The following is an 18,815-nucleotide window of genomic DNA, read 5'->3' on the forward strand; positions in this document are numbered from 1 at the left end:
GACCCAAACCAATTAGTGACTCTGTCCTGATCCCCTTTTCAAACCAACAGGAAGGGGTTAAATGATCAATAATCACAACAGAACAGCAGAAAAACCTCATCAGCAGCGCTGAGTCTGATTGGCTGTTTCTATGGTGAAGCTCCACCTGCTGCTGCTGCTGCTGCTGCTGCAGCTGCTGCTGCTGCAGCTGCTGCTGCTGCTTCTGCTGCTGCTGCTTCTGCTGCTGCTGCTTCTGCTGCTGCTGCTGCTGCTGCAGCTACTGCTGCTTCTGCTGCTGCTGCTGCTGCTGCTGCTGCTGCTGCAGCTACTGCTGCTGCTGCTTCTGCTGCTGCAGCTGCTGCTGCTTCTGCTGCTTCTGCTGCTGCTGCTGCAGCTGCTGCTGCTGCTGCTTCTGCTGCTGCTTCTGCTTCTGCTGCTGCTGCTGCTGCTGGTTACACTGACCCAGTGCTGGCTGAGGAAGACGCATTGCAGCATTTCTGACAGAGGAAGCGCATGCACGCAGCATCGCACGCAGCATCGCACGCAGCATCGCACGCTGCACAAGGACAGGCCAGCAGCTGCTTCACAAGCATGCAGCCACTGCATTAATGGGGAGCTTAAATTCAGCTGGTTGATATCAAAACTACAGAAGCAAAAAAGCACATTTTAAATAATTGAAAACAATCTAAATATGCAGTAAAAAGCATCAAAAAGAGGAAGTTTGTTAGCGATGGTCTGAGGAAAACAGATTTGATGTGATTTTTTTTTTTTGTAGCTTGCAGAATCAATCAAAATAAAAGCCAAGGTCGGCATCTTGCTTAGTTATTTATAACCTGAGCTCCTCGAGTTCTGCTTCAGCCTTCAGTGATATTTGCTCCCATCTCGTTCACTTGCTCTTCATTCTTCCTGAAGGTCTTTTAAAGATTTACTTTGGTGGATTTTCCCTCCATCTCAGTCCAGAACCTGACATTTACAGCACACTGGCTGTGAAACATAACTCCTAAATATTCGCTCTAAATTCACCTATTTAGCAATTTTTCTATAGAGTGCAGCTGCAAAATACTTTCAAGAAATTCACCTATTTGTAGATCTATTTCTGAAACGTGTCTCAGAATTATTTGCTGCAAATCCACCGAATCACATCTGAACTAGTCAAAAGAAAATGCAGCTCAGGAAGTGGAAACAGCCAGGCTATCGATACTTCAGACTCATTGGCTGCTGTTTGCAAAAATATGAATCAATCTCAGAATTGTTTCTAGAAAAAAACTAATTTGAGTTTGAAAAGTCGGAAATTTGCTGGTAAAACAAAAACATGTTTAGTTTAATCTCAGAAATTTCTAGAAAAAGAAGAAAATTTCTGAATATGAAACCAAGAATTTGGTAGAAAAAAAACTGAAATGAATCTCAAAGATGTTGTAGAAAAAAAAACAAGAACATTTGTGTTTAAAAAGTTGAAAATATGCGAAAACAAACATTTGATCTCAGAATTTTTCTTAGAAAGTTCTACATTATGTACATTTTCCTTCCAGGCATCCAATATTAATCCTTTAATATCGGAGTTAAAATTTTTGACCCGATGTGACTTTTGAGCAGATCTGATTTTATCTGGCTGAATGTTGCTGCTCTGAGCAGAAGAAGAAAGGAGCCGTCTGATGCTGAGTGGGCGCGCGGCATCTCAGGACAAATCGCATCACGGCCGGCCTACACACTCCTGCATCTGGTGCATGATGGGTAATGCTCTGAAACGCAGCTGCATGTTTACATGTCGACTCACATCCAGCTGCAGGTATATGTAATGAAATGTAAAATGTTGCTTTTATTTTCCCATAAATAAGTCCAAATGTTGTGTTTCTGTTTCAGAAGTTTTAAATTTGACTGAAATGTTTCCAGAAGTTGGTGAGAAAATAAACAGATTCAGTTCATCTGACATGTTTTCAGCCTTTAAGTTTCTCTTTAAGCAATAAAATGCTGCTTTATTTGACCTTCAGGGTGTCACTCTTGGCTTTTCAGCCTCTGAACGATGGAGTCCTCAGATTACAAAAGCAATAAGATGGCTTCATTATGAGAGATTAGAGAGAGTCATTAATCTCAGCAGGGCTGCTGGTGTCACTGCTGTAATTACACCCACATCTACAGGAGGAAGTCATTCAGTCACATTTAGCAGCACTTTATTATTTGTAGTGTTTATTTGGTAATGAAATGATTCAATATGTGATAAACTGGAATGAATTCAGATGTTTTCCACGCTTAATTTCATACTTTCTGCATAAAAACCTCTGAATACAGAGTTTCTTACTAATTTTCACAAACTTCTGTTTTTATTCATGCATTTAAATGAATTTTTTTACTCCAGTTTAACTGCAATTTTAGTTCAGGACAGAAACTAAAAGTGAAACGAGAGCAAAGAAACGCAAAATCCCTAATATAATAGAAGTTGGGACCAGAACCGATCGGTTAAACAGAACAGGATAGTAAACGGGTCATGATGATTAAAAAGTCAAACCAACCAAACCCTTTGAGCCACCTGTTCCCCTCCTGGCCTGTGGGGGCGCTGCACCAAAACCTACTGAAGGAAACGACTCTGAAACCTACAAAGAAGACGCTGAGCGCAACTTCCTTCTTTATGAAACGGAAATAAAAATGGAGTGGCATCAGATTTCAGCGGTCGGAGGATTTCTCTCATTCTTCCTGCTAGCTCTAAGCTGACGCGTTTGTTTTTTTTTGTATTTACCCAGAATGCCCTACTCGTTAACCCACTTCCTGTTTATGGAGCGGTTTCCAGCCCGCTTGGCATTCAAATATGCATTCGAACTGCACCAGAGTTCACTTCAACCAATCATTTCAAGAATTAATTAATCACAGTACTAAGCTGACCCAAACTTTCTCTTTTGATTATTTTTCCATAAACAGATTAATTGTGCAGCTACAGGTTCTGACTAGGAGATTCTACAGAATTTAAATTAAGTGAAATTGAGTCAATCTGGGTTAAATATATTCAAAGACAAACCAGTTTTTTTTTATCCTAAATGTAAAATGAATTTATCTTTTAAACAGTTTTGGTTTAATTACTGCTCTAAATTTGTTCTTCTTTTAGCAAAATGCATAGATCGGAAATTTTAACACGATGTGCCACAATGATGCACTACACACAGGAAAGTACACTGGATTTGGAGTTTGGTCCTCAAAAAAAAAAAGATAGATAAGAAATACAAAACGAACACCGATACTTCACTAAAAGAAGAACAGGAAATGCTATGTTGGAGGGCAAACGATGGATCGACATATTGAAGTTATACAACAGCATTCTGATATAGTTTGGAGGCGACGGTGGATGTAGTGTAGCTGTAAGCCTTAAAAATTCTCCAGTTAACAATCGATTACTAAAGTAGTTGATGACAATTTTGATTTATCACGATTTATATGATAAATCATTTTGATCCCTTTTCAAAATAAAGTAGACCTAAACTTTCTTGTTAGATTATTATGTTTTTAGTAAACTGGTTAGTAATTGGAAAGCAACAGGAGAATTTGAACCAGTTGGAGCTGAAATGCTGTTTGAGGACTTCAACAACTTCTTTATCTTAATTGCAAAATGTAAAGATTTTCAGTCAGTTTTTGCATAATTACAATTCTAAAAATGTTCTTTAAGCAATTGGCTTTTTTTAGACTGAGTACAGCCAAGTTAACAATTAATCAATTATTTGACAATTAAACCAGTAGAGACAGCAAAGCGGCTGTCATGTCTTGCAGAGACCAGGTGGTTCTTGCAGGATTTTTCTTTTCTTTTTTCAGCAGAAAGTAGAGAAGAAAACATTTCTCTCCTTCTTGAGCCCAACGCCCCTTCCTACTGCCGCCCTGAGAAACTGCCCAGGCTGCAGGTGATGTCTCACCTGCAGCCTGAAGACACCTTTATTTACTTCATTCTGCTGTAATTTCAATACATCTGTAGCTTTTAAACACAAACTGAGCTGCGTTAAAAACCATCTTTAAAAGCATCCAATCTGCCTGAATGTGAAAACCGTGGATAAATGTTTTTGTTGCTTCACCTCGTCGGTTCAACATGACAAACAAACTGCTGAGATGATCTGTGTCGGTTTTCTTTCTTTGTTCTCAGCTGGAAAAGACTCTGAACTCGTTAAGAGGAGCAGGAACTTCTTTTCGCTGCCAGCCGAACATCTTCTCACTTCCAGACAGGAAACAGTCTGAGATGTTTATCTGATGCATCCCAGTTTAAAATAGCTCTTCCTATTCCCTTTGCAGGCAGCATCGGTTAATACCTGTGATCCATTTCGTACTTTTAACCTTTAAAACACACGTATGCTTATGGAGTGAGGCATGACGTCTAAAAAGTCCAAAAATGTTTCATAAAAAAACTCAGAAATGATCTGAAAAATTTTCCCAGAATAGTGAAAACACAGATTTCCTTTCTCTCTTGAAACTTTTTCTAAGATAATCTCACAATTTTAAGCCGTTTTGGCTCTAATCCAATCCTCTCCAGTTGCTGAGTGTTCGGTTCTGTTCAGTCTGTCCTGCCTTGACCCGATCTGCCAGCCCTCGGCCTCGCCCAGGCCTGAAGCATCATGGGAGCGCAGAGAGGGAGGGGCGTGTCACTCAAAGAACCTGAGCTAAAGTGGGTCCGGTCAGATGATGACTGCAGGAGATCACGTCCTTCAGAGGCTTTTTACCGAGTCAGGCTCACCTGGGAAAGACGACACCTGGAGCCGCAGGACGAATCCCGGTCCAAGATCTGGACTGGGAAACACGGCTGGTGGATCCCAGTTCTAGATCTGGACTGGGAAACACGGCTGGTGGATCCCAGTTCTAGATCTGGACTGGGAAACACGGCTGGTGGATCCCAGTTCTAGATCTTGCTGGTTGCAGCAAATCTGCAGAAACTCCTCAGTTTTTAGCTTTCTGCTCATCCTGCAGCACATTTCCACGATGAGTCGGTCACGACGGAAACGATTTACTGGCTGTTTAAAAATATTCAGCTCTTCTGACCTGATTCTCATTTGAACCGATTCCTACGGAGTGCCAAACAGTCAAAAATACTTAAATTCAAATCATTGCTGTTAATTGTCGTTTGTAACTTTAACTAAACCAGAAGAACACTGTTGCATTTTCAGACGGAACAAAGTGGGAATTTGCAGTTGTGATGCATTTAAAGAGAAACAAATATTTAATCTAAAGATCACAGATCTGAGCCAGTCACTGGGTTCATTTCAGAACCACATTTCTGAGGTCAGACACTGATGTTGGACAAGCACCTCCACTCTAATTTAACACAAAAGTGTCGAGTTCATCCACACTAAACCTGCTCATTGTTCCTGCCTGCATGGTGAAGCATGGAGAGAGAAACCATCCAGAATGTCTGGATCTGCTGAAATATTTCACTGACGCCAACACTGAGCCCACATCATTATCCCTCCACCACCGAGCTGCACAGCTGTCCTGAAATGGCAAACTTACAATATTTCCATGATGCATTTTCAGGCACATGGAGACATTTTACAGCACAGTCAAGTACCTGTTATCTTCACTGGTTAAAACTGAATCGTTTTAACTCAAGAATTCAATTCAGATCTTCTGCTGAGGATAAACAAACGATACTTCATGATAACTCTGTCCTGTCTCATCATTCCTAATAATGTTTCAGCTTTTAAAGGGGCGGTGTTGTGTATTTTTCAGGCACAGAGACATTTATAGCACAATTAAGAATCTGTTGCCTTCAGTTTTTCTACAAATGCTGCTTTTATAAAACATAACTTTAAGAAATCTGACTTTGCAAGTTAACCAAAAAAATAAAAATAAAAATCATGTAAGAGTATTTCTACTTCAGCATATTTGAACTCAAATTAAACTAAAAAGCAGCCATCCAAAAGTTAGTACCAAAAGTATTTGGTACAAAGTTTATTTAAGTACTGAGTAACTGATCAAATGATCAATCATTTCTATTTAGAAATCACATCAAATGGGTCAGAATGTAAAGTTAAGTAGAGAATTTGGTATTTCAAGAATAAAATTAAAATAATTAATATAAGAAACAAAAAATAACAAGTCAGGTAAAATAAATGTTTTAACAAATAAGTTTTTTTCATTAAGAAACTTATAAAACTTTAACAAAAACTGCCTGGATTTTTGGTTAAAACATATTTTTGATTCAGTGGGTAAAAATACTTCATAAAAAAAATTACTCAAGTAAATGTAAGAAGTACAGTGTAGTAAAAATACTCCTAAAAGTACTTTTTATTTTCAAATAGAGTTACTCAAGTAAATGTAACAAACTGCTCTGGATTTAACACCTTGAAATTGGGTCTCTGTCTCTTTAAGAAGCTCCTGCTCTTCCTGACTGAACAACGCTCCTCCACTTGTTTCATTTTATGCTATTTTATCATTTATTATTGTGTCTTTATTCATTTCACTCTTTAAATTATTTTAAAATAAATGTTACATAATTGTTTTTATTGTTTCCTGAACCAAAACGCTTCATTTAACCCGTTGATTTAACTAATTTATGACTCTAAAAGTGACTTGGCTCATAGAAATGTTCTTATTTCTGCTGTTTCTGTCCCTCTGAGCTATTTTTAGGCATTTTTTTGTTGCATAACCCAGAATTAATCCTGCACATTTTGCTCATGAATTCACTAAAATGCTCCACAGCTGTTGCCTTCAGGTCTGTTTTCACCACTTTCACATGAAAATAAAGAATCGGGTCACCTGGATGCACTGAGTCAGGGAGGCTGCAGGCCTCACACATGCAAACAAACTGCAGCATCATCTCACAATCACGGAAAAATCCCAAAACATGAAGCTGCCCGGGACATGTCTGGAAATAAAGGTGCATTCCACCTTTTTCTCCCATTTTCAGAACCATTTCAGACAAATAAACATTAAGCAGAACATGCATGAAATGTGGATTTAAATCAGATGTCTCTGAAATCCCGCAGCGACGATCCGAGCAAAACGCAGAAACGCTTCAGTCTCAGATGAAGAAAACCTGCTTTTTCTTTTTTTAACTCCAGATTTCAGTTTTTACTCACGTTTTACTCACGAAGCGGAACCAGAACCTCAGATAATTGGACTGATTGGGGCAGATTCCTCCAGTTAAAACAATAATAAAAATATCTAAAAACAAGCTGAGTCTAATCCTCGGTCAACGGAGCCCAGGCGCGGCGCGGCGCGTCGGACGGACGGTTTAATGGATGGATGGATGGACAGATGGACGGATGGACAGATGGATGGACGGATGGATGGACGGATGGATGGACGGATGGTTGGACGGATGGTTGGATGTCTCTTACCGCCGCGGGTGCAGCAGGGAGGGTCCTGAAGCTGCTGAGGATGAAGATGAGGATGAAGGCTGGACGGTCTGGATCCGTTCAACCTCCCACACCGAGCTGCTGCCTCATGCTGCCTTCAGGAGCCGCTCGGAATTTCTACTTGTTATTGTTTGACGAAGCGACAGCGAGGCGTTCAAATCAATTTCTTTCTAAACCTTGGATTGTAATTTCTCCAGAAACTGCAGGTGTTTTCTGAATATTTGTTTTCTTATTTGTATTTATTTTTTTTTTTAAAAAAGCTTGTTCTTCATGAAATTAAAGACATTTTTAAAATTTCCCTTTGGGATCGATAAAATGTTTTTGAATAGAATGAGTTGAAGTTATTAAGTAGAGTCACTAAATAATAAAATTACTCAAGTAAAACTGCAGCATAATAAAATCATCCTCAATGTCTATTTTTTTACCCAAAACATTCTCTGAAAAACACAAATAGCAGATGTTTCATGACAAACACGCTAATTAATCAGTAAATTAATCTTTCTATGTTAAATGGTCCAGAAGTTTTGTTTTTGCAGCTTTTCTGACTCATTTTGTGCTAAAATTATCTTCATAACAGGGAGAATTACCTCTGTAAGAAACTATAAAAAGGTTGATGATTCACTGGGATTTTTTTTGTTGTTGTTGTTTTTTTTTGCTTAAAGCCTCTGAAAATGTTTTTTTCTCTCTCTCTTCTTGCTTTATGGCTGCAGACGAAACAAAAGCTTGCAAAACACTAAATCCTGTGTCTTTAAATGAATGAATGTGCAGCCCAGCAATAAATAATCAATAAATAATAAATCAAAAATATCAAGGAATAAGTAAATGAAAAAACATAAATCGACATTAAAAATAAATATGTGCATATTTGTTATTATAATTAATAGATATATTTCACCTATTTATAAAAACAATTCAATACGTAATTGTTTCCAAAGGGAAATTAAATGTTATAATTCATATTGACTGAAACTTTTTCATAGAGTTTTTGTAAATGTTGAAGTTGATGACATGAGAGATCTCCTGTAGCAGTCTGTATTAAAGCAAATCGGAAGAAGCCTCTGACTGAAGACAGTGAACCGAATCGCTGTTGTAATTCAACTCTTTGGTTTCTGGAGTGAGTTCAGTGTTTGGAGTTTTAAATGGAAAGAAAAATCAATTATATGGAAAATGTTTTTCTTTTTTTAAATAATTCAAAAACTGAAAGTTTACAGTTGAAAGTGCAGTTCCTGTTCCAGATTATTTCACTTATACCAAAACATTTTCTTTGTCATAAATGAAAGAATCATCACACATGGTTCAGTTTGACACAAGCTTGCACCTTTTAGACTTAAAACTAAATAATATTGTGTTAATAGTTTGATATTAAAGGTAAATGAGGTTGAAAATAACAAGGAGTGACTTAGAAAAAATATTTTGAATGAATGCAGAGTCATCAGTAAACCCAGATGAACTAAAACCCGAATAAACTCAGAAAAGTCTAAATGTTTTATAGACTCTTTGCTCTCTCGTCTCTTTGTTCCTGAAATAACATGGAGAAAAATTCTCTTTGATACAGAAAATGTTTATTTCAGGAAAATAACCTTCATCCTCTGAGTCTATAATTAGACCTTTTCTAATAAAGGAATAAACTTCAGTGGGATGAAGGTCTTTACACAAAAACATAATCCTAAATGTCTAAATTTGAAAAGGTGACCTTTGTCCTGCTAACTTGCTCTTAAATGCAAGTGACTGATTTAACTCGTCACAATAAAACTGGAGAATCAATCAGTGCTGTTAATAACTCATCTACTGCAGCAGTAAACACAGAACTAATGGAGTCTGGTTTCATTAGTGTCTGCAGATTAGTTCAAGCTCCACTGACCGCCGTGGAGCGGCTCAGTCCGGCCCTCTGCAGCCAAGACAATTCAGATTTCAGCATAAATAATGTCAACCTGACACTCTAAAATCCTTTGTTATATGATTAATAATTAGTAAGTGTTGCACTTTAGCATTAGCTTCCACTAAATATCAAACCACTTCAGTGTTTAGTGTTTAGTTTGTTCTTTAGAGTTAGTACTGCTAACTGTGCTAGTTAGCGGTGCTAACTTTAAATGACAAACTGTGTTACATAGCAAAATAACATGTTCTTTTAAAAATGAACTAAATATGAACAAAAAGCAGCCAAAGTTATAAACAATCAGAAAGCCTGGAAAACTGCAGGTTAAAATCAGATTTAAGCCTCTAATGGTGCCAGAATATGGAGCCCAGGGAAAAATCGACTCGTTCATGATTTCAGCAAAGCTTCCTTCAGGCTTACAACATGGAGCTCTCTGCTGACCTCCTGTTTTCTTAATGTCTGAGCAATAAGCCAGTTAATGAAACTGAGCTCCCTCACAGCTGCTGCAGCAGCTTCGCCTCCGATGCCTGTTGGTCTCCTCTAAAGGTCACGCAGCTCTTGCGGCCGACCCGCCACGCCTTTTCTCTCCCCTCAACCTCTCAGTGACGCCAGGCGTCCTCATCTCCTCTCCCCTCCCTCCTTCACCGCTTTACATCATCCCTTTAAATCCTTTGTGCACACGGCAACACATAGTAGTTTTTTTCCTCCAGTAGAAGCAGATTAATGCATTTTCTGGGAAGCATTCCCGTCTGCTTGGTCTCTGAGTGACGCAACCCATCTGAAGGTCAACAGTTTTCTCCTTTTTTACATGCAAATTATGTTAAACATTTGTAGATTCAGTTTGTTTTTGCTTTTTCAACCACTCTGTAGTAAATACAAAACGCAGCATCCTAATCTATGAAGGGGAAAAAAGCTTTCGAAACCAACATGGCTCCATTAAATAACAAAAAAGGATTTTTTGTTATTTAAGTTTCTCCAGTCACAGCCATGCCTAATTACCACCAGAGCAATATAATGAAGAAATAATCAAGTAAAACACATGAAGTCGGCTATAAGATGTCAAACATCCTCACATCTCTTCCTGATTTAGAGAAATAAGATATTAAGTGGTGGCGCCGCTAGCTAAGAAGCTAGTAGCGCGAACCCTAAAACACTGGTCATAAACTTTATTCCTGCTAATGCTAAACCTTTACATCAACATAGCAACTAGCAGAAGCTAATGCTAATGTCAACCATGTTGACACCCAACATATATCAATGAGATGTTACATCATAGCATGTCGCCCTCATCAGGACTAAATTAGTCATTACACACCAACCTGTTGAGCAACAGAGTTAGCTCAGGTGTTGCTAAATCTGTTGCTAATTTTGCCTGATTGGCCAGGTCAGGTCAGAAGCACATCCATAGCTTTTAAGCTCTGTTAAACTGAAAGCAATGCATTATGGGAACCAAATAAAACAAATCAGGTGAATTTTTGCATGTATTTGTTTAATTAACACCTGGCTGTTTCTTCATGTAAGTGTTGTATTATACTGTATAGCTCACATTTGTTTCACAATTACCATTTGTTCAGTGGAAAAAAATTAATCTGAGGGCAGGAAATAGCACAATAAAAAGCCTCAAAATAATAGCAGAAACATGATAATCCAGCTGCGTGAAGAAGATGAAACTTCAACAAAGGCTTCAAATGTTATTCAACCGAAAGTCGTGGAGTAAATTAGCAATTCAAAATGAATTCAAGGGAATTGATTTTAACAGTTAGCAAAACGCACTAAACAAAAAACTGTCTCAGCTTTCAGCATAACAGTCGTTTCATTCAAATTAAAAAAAACTCTAGGTCACTTAAAGCGGATAAAAAAATGTGAATATGAACTTATAGTCTTTCCAAAATGTGACGGGCTGAAAGAAAGGAAAGTTTGAATCGATGTATCCAAATGGAGCAGCAAAAGAATCAGGGATATTTGTTGTTGCCTGCATGGAGCATTTTTCATACCACTTATGCCTGCAGCCTCTCATCTTTCTGGCATAGTTCGCATTACAATCATTAAACCCTCAGAAGTCATGCATTAGTGTTAGTCTGTCTGCTGCAGATGGAAGAACCTGAAACAGGCGGGCCAACATCTTCAGGAACAACCCCGGCTGCAACAGAGGAATGGGGCAGATCAATAAACGCCGCTAAATTTTATACCAGGACACACAGGCAGCGCCTACATCAATAAAGCCTCTGAGTTTTTACTGCTATCCGAAATACATTTAAAATATTGATTTACAGTGTCATTAAAGATGCATGTAAGTAGAATTATGACTAGTCAGAACAAAAAGCAAGATATTGCAAATTTATTTCATGACCAGTTATAATTTTGTAGTAGATATCTGAAATAATATTTCAGAAATAATTTATTGTAGATATTTTGAACTGAAGCTTACACACAACCGAATGGTAAATCTGATCTAGTCAAAGTATAAATAGAGATATCTTAATTTACAAAATCGATTTCTAATATCTGGACTGTAAGTGTGGTAAAACAGTAAAAACTGTGTTTCCATGAACCGGACGTCATCAGACACGTCTGTCCTGGCTAGCTGCGTTAGCCATTAGCTAAGCTAATCTTGCTGCTCTGGCAGTTAGTACCATAGACATGAATACAATAAGTACTACAGTAAATATCACTGATATTTGTCCTAGTAAAACACAGAGGTGGGTACTCAGATATTTATGATTTATACTTTTATCATTTATACTTTACATAGGAAGGAGTTGTCATAGCAACTCCTTAGCAACTGCCTACCAAGATGGCTGCCGGTTCCAAAGTTCCCGAAATTGTGGCGTCCCATGAGAGCTACGTATTAGAATTACCAAAACACATTGGCTTTACGGAAATAAGCCATTTTCAAGAAAATTCAAGTGTTTTAGCTTTAATTAGGATTTTTTTTACGGCCATATTGAAATAGATGCATTTTGCGAAGCATCATGTGATCGGGTGTTACTGCTGGCAGAAAAGACGAAGACGACAAGAAGTGGCGGAAGGAAGATGGTGCAACATGTTTTTAATCGTTATCTTGTTCCAGATTTTTCTAAAATTAAATCTGTTATGTTTAATTAATTTTATAGAACCAAAAAATGATATAAAATGGGTTTATTTCCTAGGCCTATCTTAACTCCAGATCAAATCATAATCATGTTTTCATTATGTTTTGATGAGCTGTGTAAAAACTGTGATTAAATGGTCAGAAAGCTGACAGCAACCCGAGCTGCATGTGTGAGCTTATCTTCTGCAGCTTTCTGCTTTTCTCAGCACATTGCGATGATTTACTTGCATCTGAGTGGCTCCTCAGGCAGAAATCGATAGAGGAAGAGAGAAGAAGACCACAGCGAGCCGAAGAATGCTGCGTGGGAGAGAAAGTCATAAAAAGCTCTTCTGTTGGTTCTGCAACACAAAATTGAATCTCCCCACTGAGAGAAAATGACATAAAGACCAGACAAAAATTACATTACATGAGTTGTAACAGTTATGCTGTGTCTGCAGTATTACATTACTGTCACTTCTCTATTACTTTAAGTAGTCTTCTGGGCGCTTTCCCCTTTAAGGGAATGTTGGACCTCTTAAAGTGGGATTGTGGGAAAAGATTGAAAAGTTCAAGTGAATTCAGATTAGAAAATTAGGTGGTCCAAACGATTCAACCAAACGATTCAACCAAAAAAACTGCCAACAATCACAAATCACCTAAAAATCATTTTGATCATTTACTCATTTTGTAGCTGAATTAATCAACATTTCAACCATTTTGTTCAAATGTTGATTTCAAAGTTTTAGAAAATGCACAAAACTTGAACTAATTTACTTCAGACCCAAAAAATATCCTCAAATAGCATGAAGTAAAACTACAGAGACATTTATTTTTTCAGTCTTAGTGATTTAGAAGATATGAGCGTTGGTGGTTAACATCAGTCCATCGGCTTCAATAATAAACGTCCCTAAACAAAATGCAATGGTTAAAAATCAAACTAAAGTTAAAAACATACAAAACATGGCAAAATTACTGCATATAATCAATTTAGTTTCAAATATGTGTTAGGATAAAATAAGAAATGTAAAGAAAACACAGAGCTGACCCTCAAGAATACCATAACAGAACCGGTTCTGTCAAGAGGAAACAAGTTTTTGACAAACTTAAAAAATGTTTAACTGTTATTAAGCTAAAACCCAGCTGTTACATATGTACATCAATCCCTCATAAATGTGGTTTCAGATCTTCGTAGAGTTAATGGCCCGTTTCCCCTGAGGCTCTCTGGTTCCACCAGGTTCTGTATAACCAGCGATCAATCCGCAGAGCCGATCCACTGGGCCTCCATTACTCGCGCCGTGTGGGTGACAGCTTCGTTCATCCTCCCCTTCCTCCTCTCTTGGGGAGAAAGGAGATCTTTTCTGACTGTCTCTGTGCCTCATCGTTCAGCGAGGAAACAGTGATGTCACCAGCCGAGAACCAATCACAAACCTCGATTGATGAACTCACCAAAGCCTCAGCGGTGGTGTGTAGTCAAAGTCCGAGGTCTGGCTCACCCCGTTAGCATGCTCACAAACTCACCATCGATCTTTTAAGCCGATCCATTCAAACCTCAAGGAGGAGTTGGATCAAATGGAGGCTACATATGGCCAAAATGGGGTCAGCAATTCAAATTCAATCCAAGATGGCTGACTTCCTGTTTGTTGTACAGCAGTGGTTCCCAAACGTCTCAGCTTGTGACCCCAAAATAACACCGCCAGACGCTAGCAACCACCTAAAAATATATAGAAAATGTTTCCCTTCTACTTATTTAAAAATAAATATGAATAATTTTAAGATTAACTAAAATCCGTATTAGTGTACACTTTTTAATGAGACATTTAGTGATATTTATGTAGCTATGTATTTAATATTGTCCCTTCTAAGTACACTTCAGGAATCACATCACTCACAACCACCCAGTCAGTGTTTGATGGCCACCATGGGGCTCCCGACCCCTACTTTGGGAACCCCTACAGCAGCATATAGTGAAAGGGAGCTTTGGATTGGCTATTGAACCAGTTCAGGTAGCAACATGTGACCATAGTGGAAAACATATTATGTGACGTAACGTTAATACAAGTCATGAAAATGGGAAACAGTTTGATTGGAAAGCCTCAAAAATCGCAGCCATCTTGAAAAATTATTTATTTTTAGCATATAAGCAACATTTTTCTGGACATTGGTATGCTGATTAAATTGATGGTGATTCCAGCTGATCTAACTATAGTCAGAAAAAAAATGCAATAAGAATATTGTAAACTAAATAATCTCTTAGTTTATAATCTATACAATAATCTGATAACATGCCTGCATATTTTAGACGTGTTGCTGCTGTTAAATCGTTCGTCACATTCTGCCAGTAAATTTAAATCAACTGCTGACAGAATCACCAAAAAACTTTTATTTTCCTAGCAGACAGAAACCTGCAAAGTAGTTTTTAGATTTTAGTTTGTTCCACATCTCTTTATTTGTAAGCATCTAAATTTTGAACTTCTTGATTTTGATTCTTGATTCTTTCCATCTGACAATTAATTCATCACAACTTCGGTGTATAAATTCACACATTGTTCATAATTCTGCAACATTCATCCCACACTCCCATCATTTGATCATCTGTGTGTTTTTTTCTGATTAGGTTATATTTAGAGGTGTCATGATTTTACACATCATTACAGAAAGACTCCACATAAAAAGGGGCCCAGAGAAAATGAGTGAAAAGCCTGAGAACATGATGCAACCTGAGAATATTTTCACATCAGTGTCCCTTAGAATTAAAAAATATGCTTGTGAATGCAAAATAAAGCTTTTTTTAAAAAAAGAAAACATCTTATTTAAACTGGTCACAAATAAAATAAAATAAAAAAAATAAACATAAACACAAATAAATATATAAAACATTTATAAATAATAAAAAAACTTCTGCATTTCATGAAATTGTATATTTCCAGATTTAAAGCAAATTCATTTTTTTTATGTAAATGTATTTATACTCTTCATATTAATGATAAAAGGATTTGACTGTTAAAAAAACAATGTAGTCATAAATAATCAGCCAATTTAACGTAGAAAACATGCATGAAAAATCAAATCAAAGCCTTTCTCGTTGTGTTAAGTTGTGTGGATGTGATCAGCTGGCGGTGGAGCAGGCTTCCTCTCTCTGTGCTCTTTGTGTCTGGGTTTGTCGGCCATGTTGGCGGCGCTGCCAGCCGCTGCATTAGTATTCATGGCACGACGTCGGGAGCCGGAGTGTGACGGCCAGAAACGGAGGCCGCTTTCCAAAAGGTAAACACAAACGAGCCAAGGGATTCAAACCCCCTCTGAACCACATCTGAGGACTGACCTTTCAGATTAAAAGCACTTCCTGATCGCTGCCCTTTCAGAAATGTTTCCCTGCCAAACATTCAGAAACACTCCCTGAGTTATTTTGAATCAACGTCAATAAGAGAAACTCACAGAAGGAGCAATTATAAAACTGTCATCTCTAAGCAGGGCCGGTCTTAGGCATATAAAAGTTAAGCGGCTGCTTAACTCTTATATCAAATAAAAAATGCTGATTAATTAATTTTTGCAAAGCAGCAGAAATGTGTTTTAGACAAAACTCCACTCGTCCATCTGTCCATCCAGACTGATCACAACCGCCACACACACGGCTTTACGCACCAGGAAGTCCTGCTGCCGTTCAAAGCTTCTGCAAAATGATCGATGAACTGAGTCTGACCTTTGACCTGAGAAGAAAACTGAGCGGTGTGTCTGTTCCTGAACAGCTGTAGCTCCTTGTTCAGGTCGCAGACAGACAAGTCGACGTTCCAGGAAAGCAGACCTGATACAGAGGAAAAAACAAACACAAATAAATATAAGCAGTCATATTCATATTCAGGTTTCAGACATAAATCTGTATATTTTTGAGTTCCAGTATTCTTTTATTTAAAGAATAATAATAAGCTAAAATGTACATCTCCAATATATTTTTTTAAATACTGAAATCTGAAAATAGTTTGTGGGCCAAATTTCTTTTCTGACTTGAATTGAAAGATAATTTTTGCTGTAATTTTTTTTGTATTTTACTTAAAACGTTATTTTGTCATGATCACAACATTTCTCGGCCTGTTATGGAAACAAACTTTGTATGATAAATTGTCTCAGAAGTTATTGAGATAAATGATAATATTGTTGTTTTGAGCCCATTTTCAAGTGATTTTCCAAGAATCTGATGATGATGATGATGATGATAATGATGATGTTATGATGTAAAGCACTTTGAAATGCCTTTCTACTGAAATGTGCTATACAAATAAATTTTGATTGATTGATTGATTGATTGATTGAGCACCTTCATTCTCAAAGATAAGAGAACTTTGAAGTCTAACAAGCATTTAGCCCTAAACTTGGAAGACATTTTAAAAATCTAAACAACAATTGTCACGTTTCTGTAAACAAAGTATTTGTCAAAACCCCAAACTGAAAACTTTTCATCCAGTTTTTAGTAGAGAGAAAAGAGAAAAACAATAAATTATGCAAATCATTAACAGTTTTAATTTATCATGCAATTCATAGATTTATTGCTTGCTGAATATGACCCACATAAAAGTTCCAGGGGCCACAAACTGGCCCGCGGCCCGCCCTTTGGACGCCCGGTCAGAGTAACGCTGTTCGGTTCTGCTGTCTCACCGCCTGTGATTTGACTCCGCGCCGCTTCCAGGTGATAGTCGGTGGAAATCTCTCCGATCGCGAGCAGCAGCCGGTGGTTTCTGCTCCGGACCGCCGGGACGCCGATCCGGTCCGGTTCCGCCCGCTCCGCCGAGCCCGGGGTCTCCATGGTAACAGCGCCGGCAGCGGACGCCGAGCTCTCTCCCATCTCCATGACAACTGCATCCGGAGCGAGCACCATGACGGGGCAGGATGGGCTCTGGGCGTGGCAACGCGTCTGATTGGGTGGGCCTTGATGTGGCTATGTGACGTCATGGCTTCTGATTGGATGGATCTCAGGAATCACTTCGGTCATATTTCATGCGGGGCAGCAGGAGGAGAAACGCCGAGACATTTCTAAATTTGAAAACGAGTCGATTGGAGATGATCCGTCTCGTTTTTCATGTTCAAACCCCGGAAATCAAAGCGGATCAGAGCCGCTCCGGTTCTGTCGGTGCCAGTGAGAGCCAGGCGGCCGCGCGTCTTCTGACGGCCCTTTGTTCTCTGACAGAGGCGCTGCTGTTCTGGAGATCCGCGCTGGCAGACAGAGCCTCTTATTGTCGGCCATTATGATGACAAGAACTGCACGTGACTGTAATGAGACAAACAGTGAGACTCGAACCGGTTCTGTGGGTTCATCCGGGTCACACAGATAGAAAAATCTAAATAGAAGCTCCAAAATGCCGACTTCATGCTTCTGACATTCATTTTCAACATAACAAGCAATAAAAAAATATATATATTTGAAATGTTTCAATTGTTGACATGTTTGACAGATGCAGAACTTCAGGTCACGCCCATTAAAATTATTGATTGATTTATTTTACTAAAAGCAAATGAGAAGAAGCATCAGACACACAGACATTTAACATGGGGAAAGTATCAAGATACATTTAATTCAGTTCAGCTGCTTCGATTCAATGAGGTCCAATTAGGTTTAGTTCAAATCAACTCAGTTTAAATGAATTTAGTTTAATTCAATGTAGTTTAGTTGAATTCATTTCATTACAATTCGGTTCAGTTCCAATTAGTTCGGTTCAGTACAATTTTAATTCAATTCGGTTTTTTTATTCAGCTCAATTAATTCCAGTTCAGTTCGATTCTTGACAGCTTTCTCTTGTTGTTTTTGTTTATTATTATTTGTTTATTAAAAACAACTAAAATAATCAATTTATTTATTATTTCGTAGTCTGAGAAGCTGAGTTTGATGTGTATGATCAGATCAGAGGTTGTTGTCATTAGTGGATCTCTGTTGATTTGTGTTACCTGGAGTGAGTCAGCAATCTGCTCATCGACACTTCAGAGCGTCTGCTGCCCTCTGCTGGCAGGAGGAGTTACTGCAGGAATTTATTTATAGATTTCTTTACGTCTCTGAAGAAAGACAAAAATATGGAATAATTTTGCACAAATAGATTGTATCGAAATTGCTTAGAATTACAGTTTAAAAATATTTGCGTTGGTTGTGTATTAAGCAGAGAAAGCATTAGGACAACAAGGTGATGCATGCATTATTATTTTCCATATATAGTAAATTACCTTGGAGATTTTTTATTTAAAGTCTAAATTATGATTAATTTCGTCCATTATATTTTATTTAAAACTATATTTTATTTACAAGTTATTTACAACAAGTACAGAAAAAGTTTTAAGGTCAGAAAAAGATTAATTTCTTCATTTGTTGTTTCACTTTGGGTTTGTTTCCCTCTGGATTTGGATTCCTTTAAATTATCTTCCCTTTTTTCATTCTAATATCCAAATAGGGAAATAAATAATAATAATAATAATAATAATCCTCATTTGGGTGTGTTTTCTTATTGAATCTCTGCATAAATTCGCATGGATAGAATGATTTCTGGCTGATATTAATAAATGCTTGTGCATCTTTACGTGCCATGCGTCCCACACC

General features: G+C 37.9%; 1 protein-coding gene across 2 annotated transcripts in view; it reads right to left on the reverse strand.

Annotated features, from left to right (window-relative positions):
• Positions 1 to 17,228, reverse strand: part of map1aa (microtubule-associated protein 1Aa) — a 31,107-nt gene extending 13,879 nt beyond the window's left edge. Inside the window, exons 1-2 of one of the 2 annotated variants that reach the window (XM_055023545.1) lie at positions 16,892 to 17,228; positions 15,942 to 16,043 (exon numbers count right to left, since the gene is read on the reverse strand). In XM_055023545.1, coding sequence (XP_054879520.1) covers positions 15,942 to 16,043; positions 16,892 to 17,111 — 322 coding nt within the window. In that variant the 5' untranslated portion in view covers positions 17,112 to 17,228. Of the gene's footprint in view, positions 1 to 7,280; positions 7,379 to 15,941; positions 16,044 to 16,891 lie in introns of those variants that run through there. The other variant, XM_055023546.1, reaches the window with a different exon arrangement.
• Between the last annotated feature and the right edge of the window lie 1,587 nt (positions 17,229 to 18,815).

This window comes from Poeciliopsis prolifica, unplaced genomic scaffold (assembly GCF_027474105.1).
Source record: "Poeciliopsis prolifica strain line A6 unplaced genomic scaffold, Auburn_PproV2 SCAFFOLD103, whole genome shotgun sequence".
Lineage (NCBI taxonomy): Eukaryota > Metazoa > Chordata > Actinopteri > Cyprinodontiformes > Poeciliidae > Poeciliopsis > Poeciliopsis prolifica.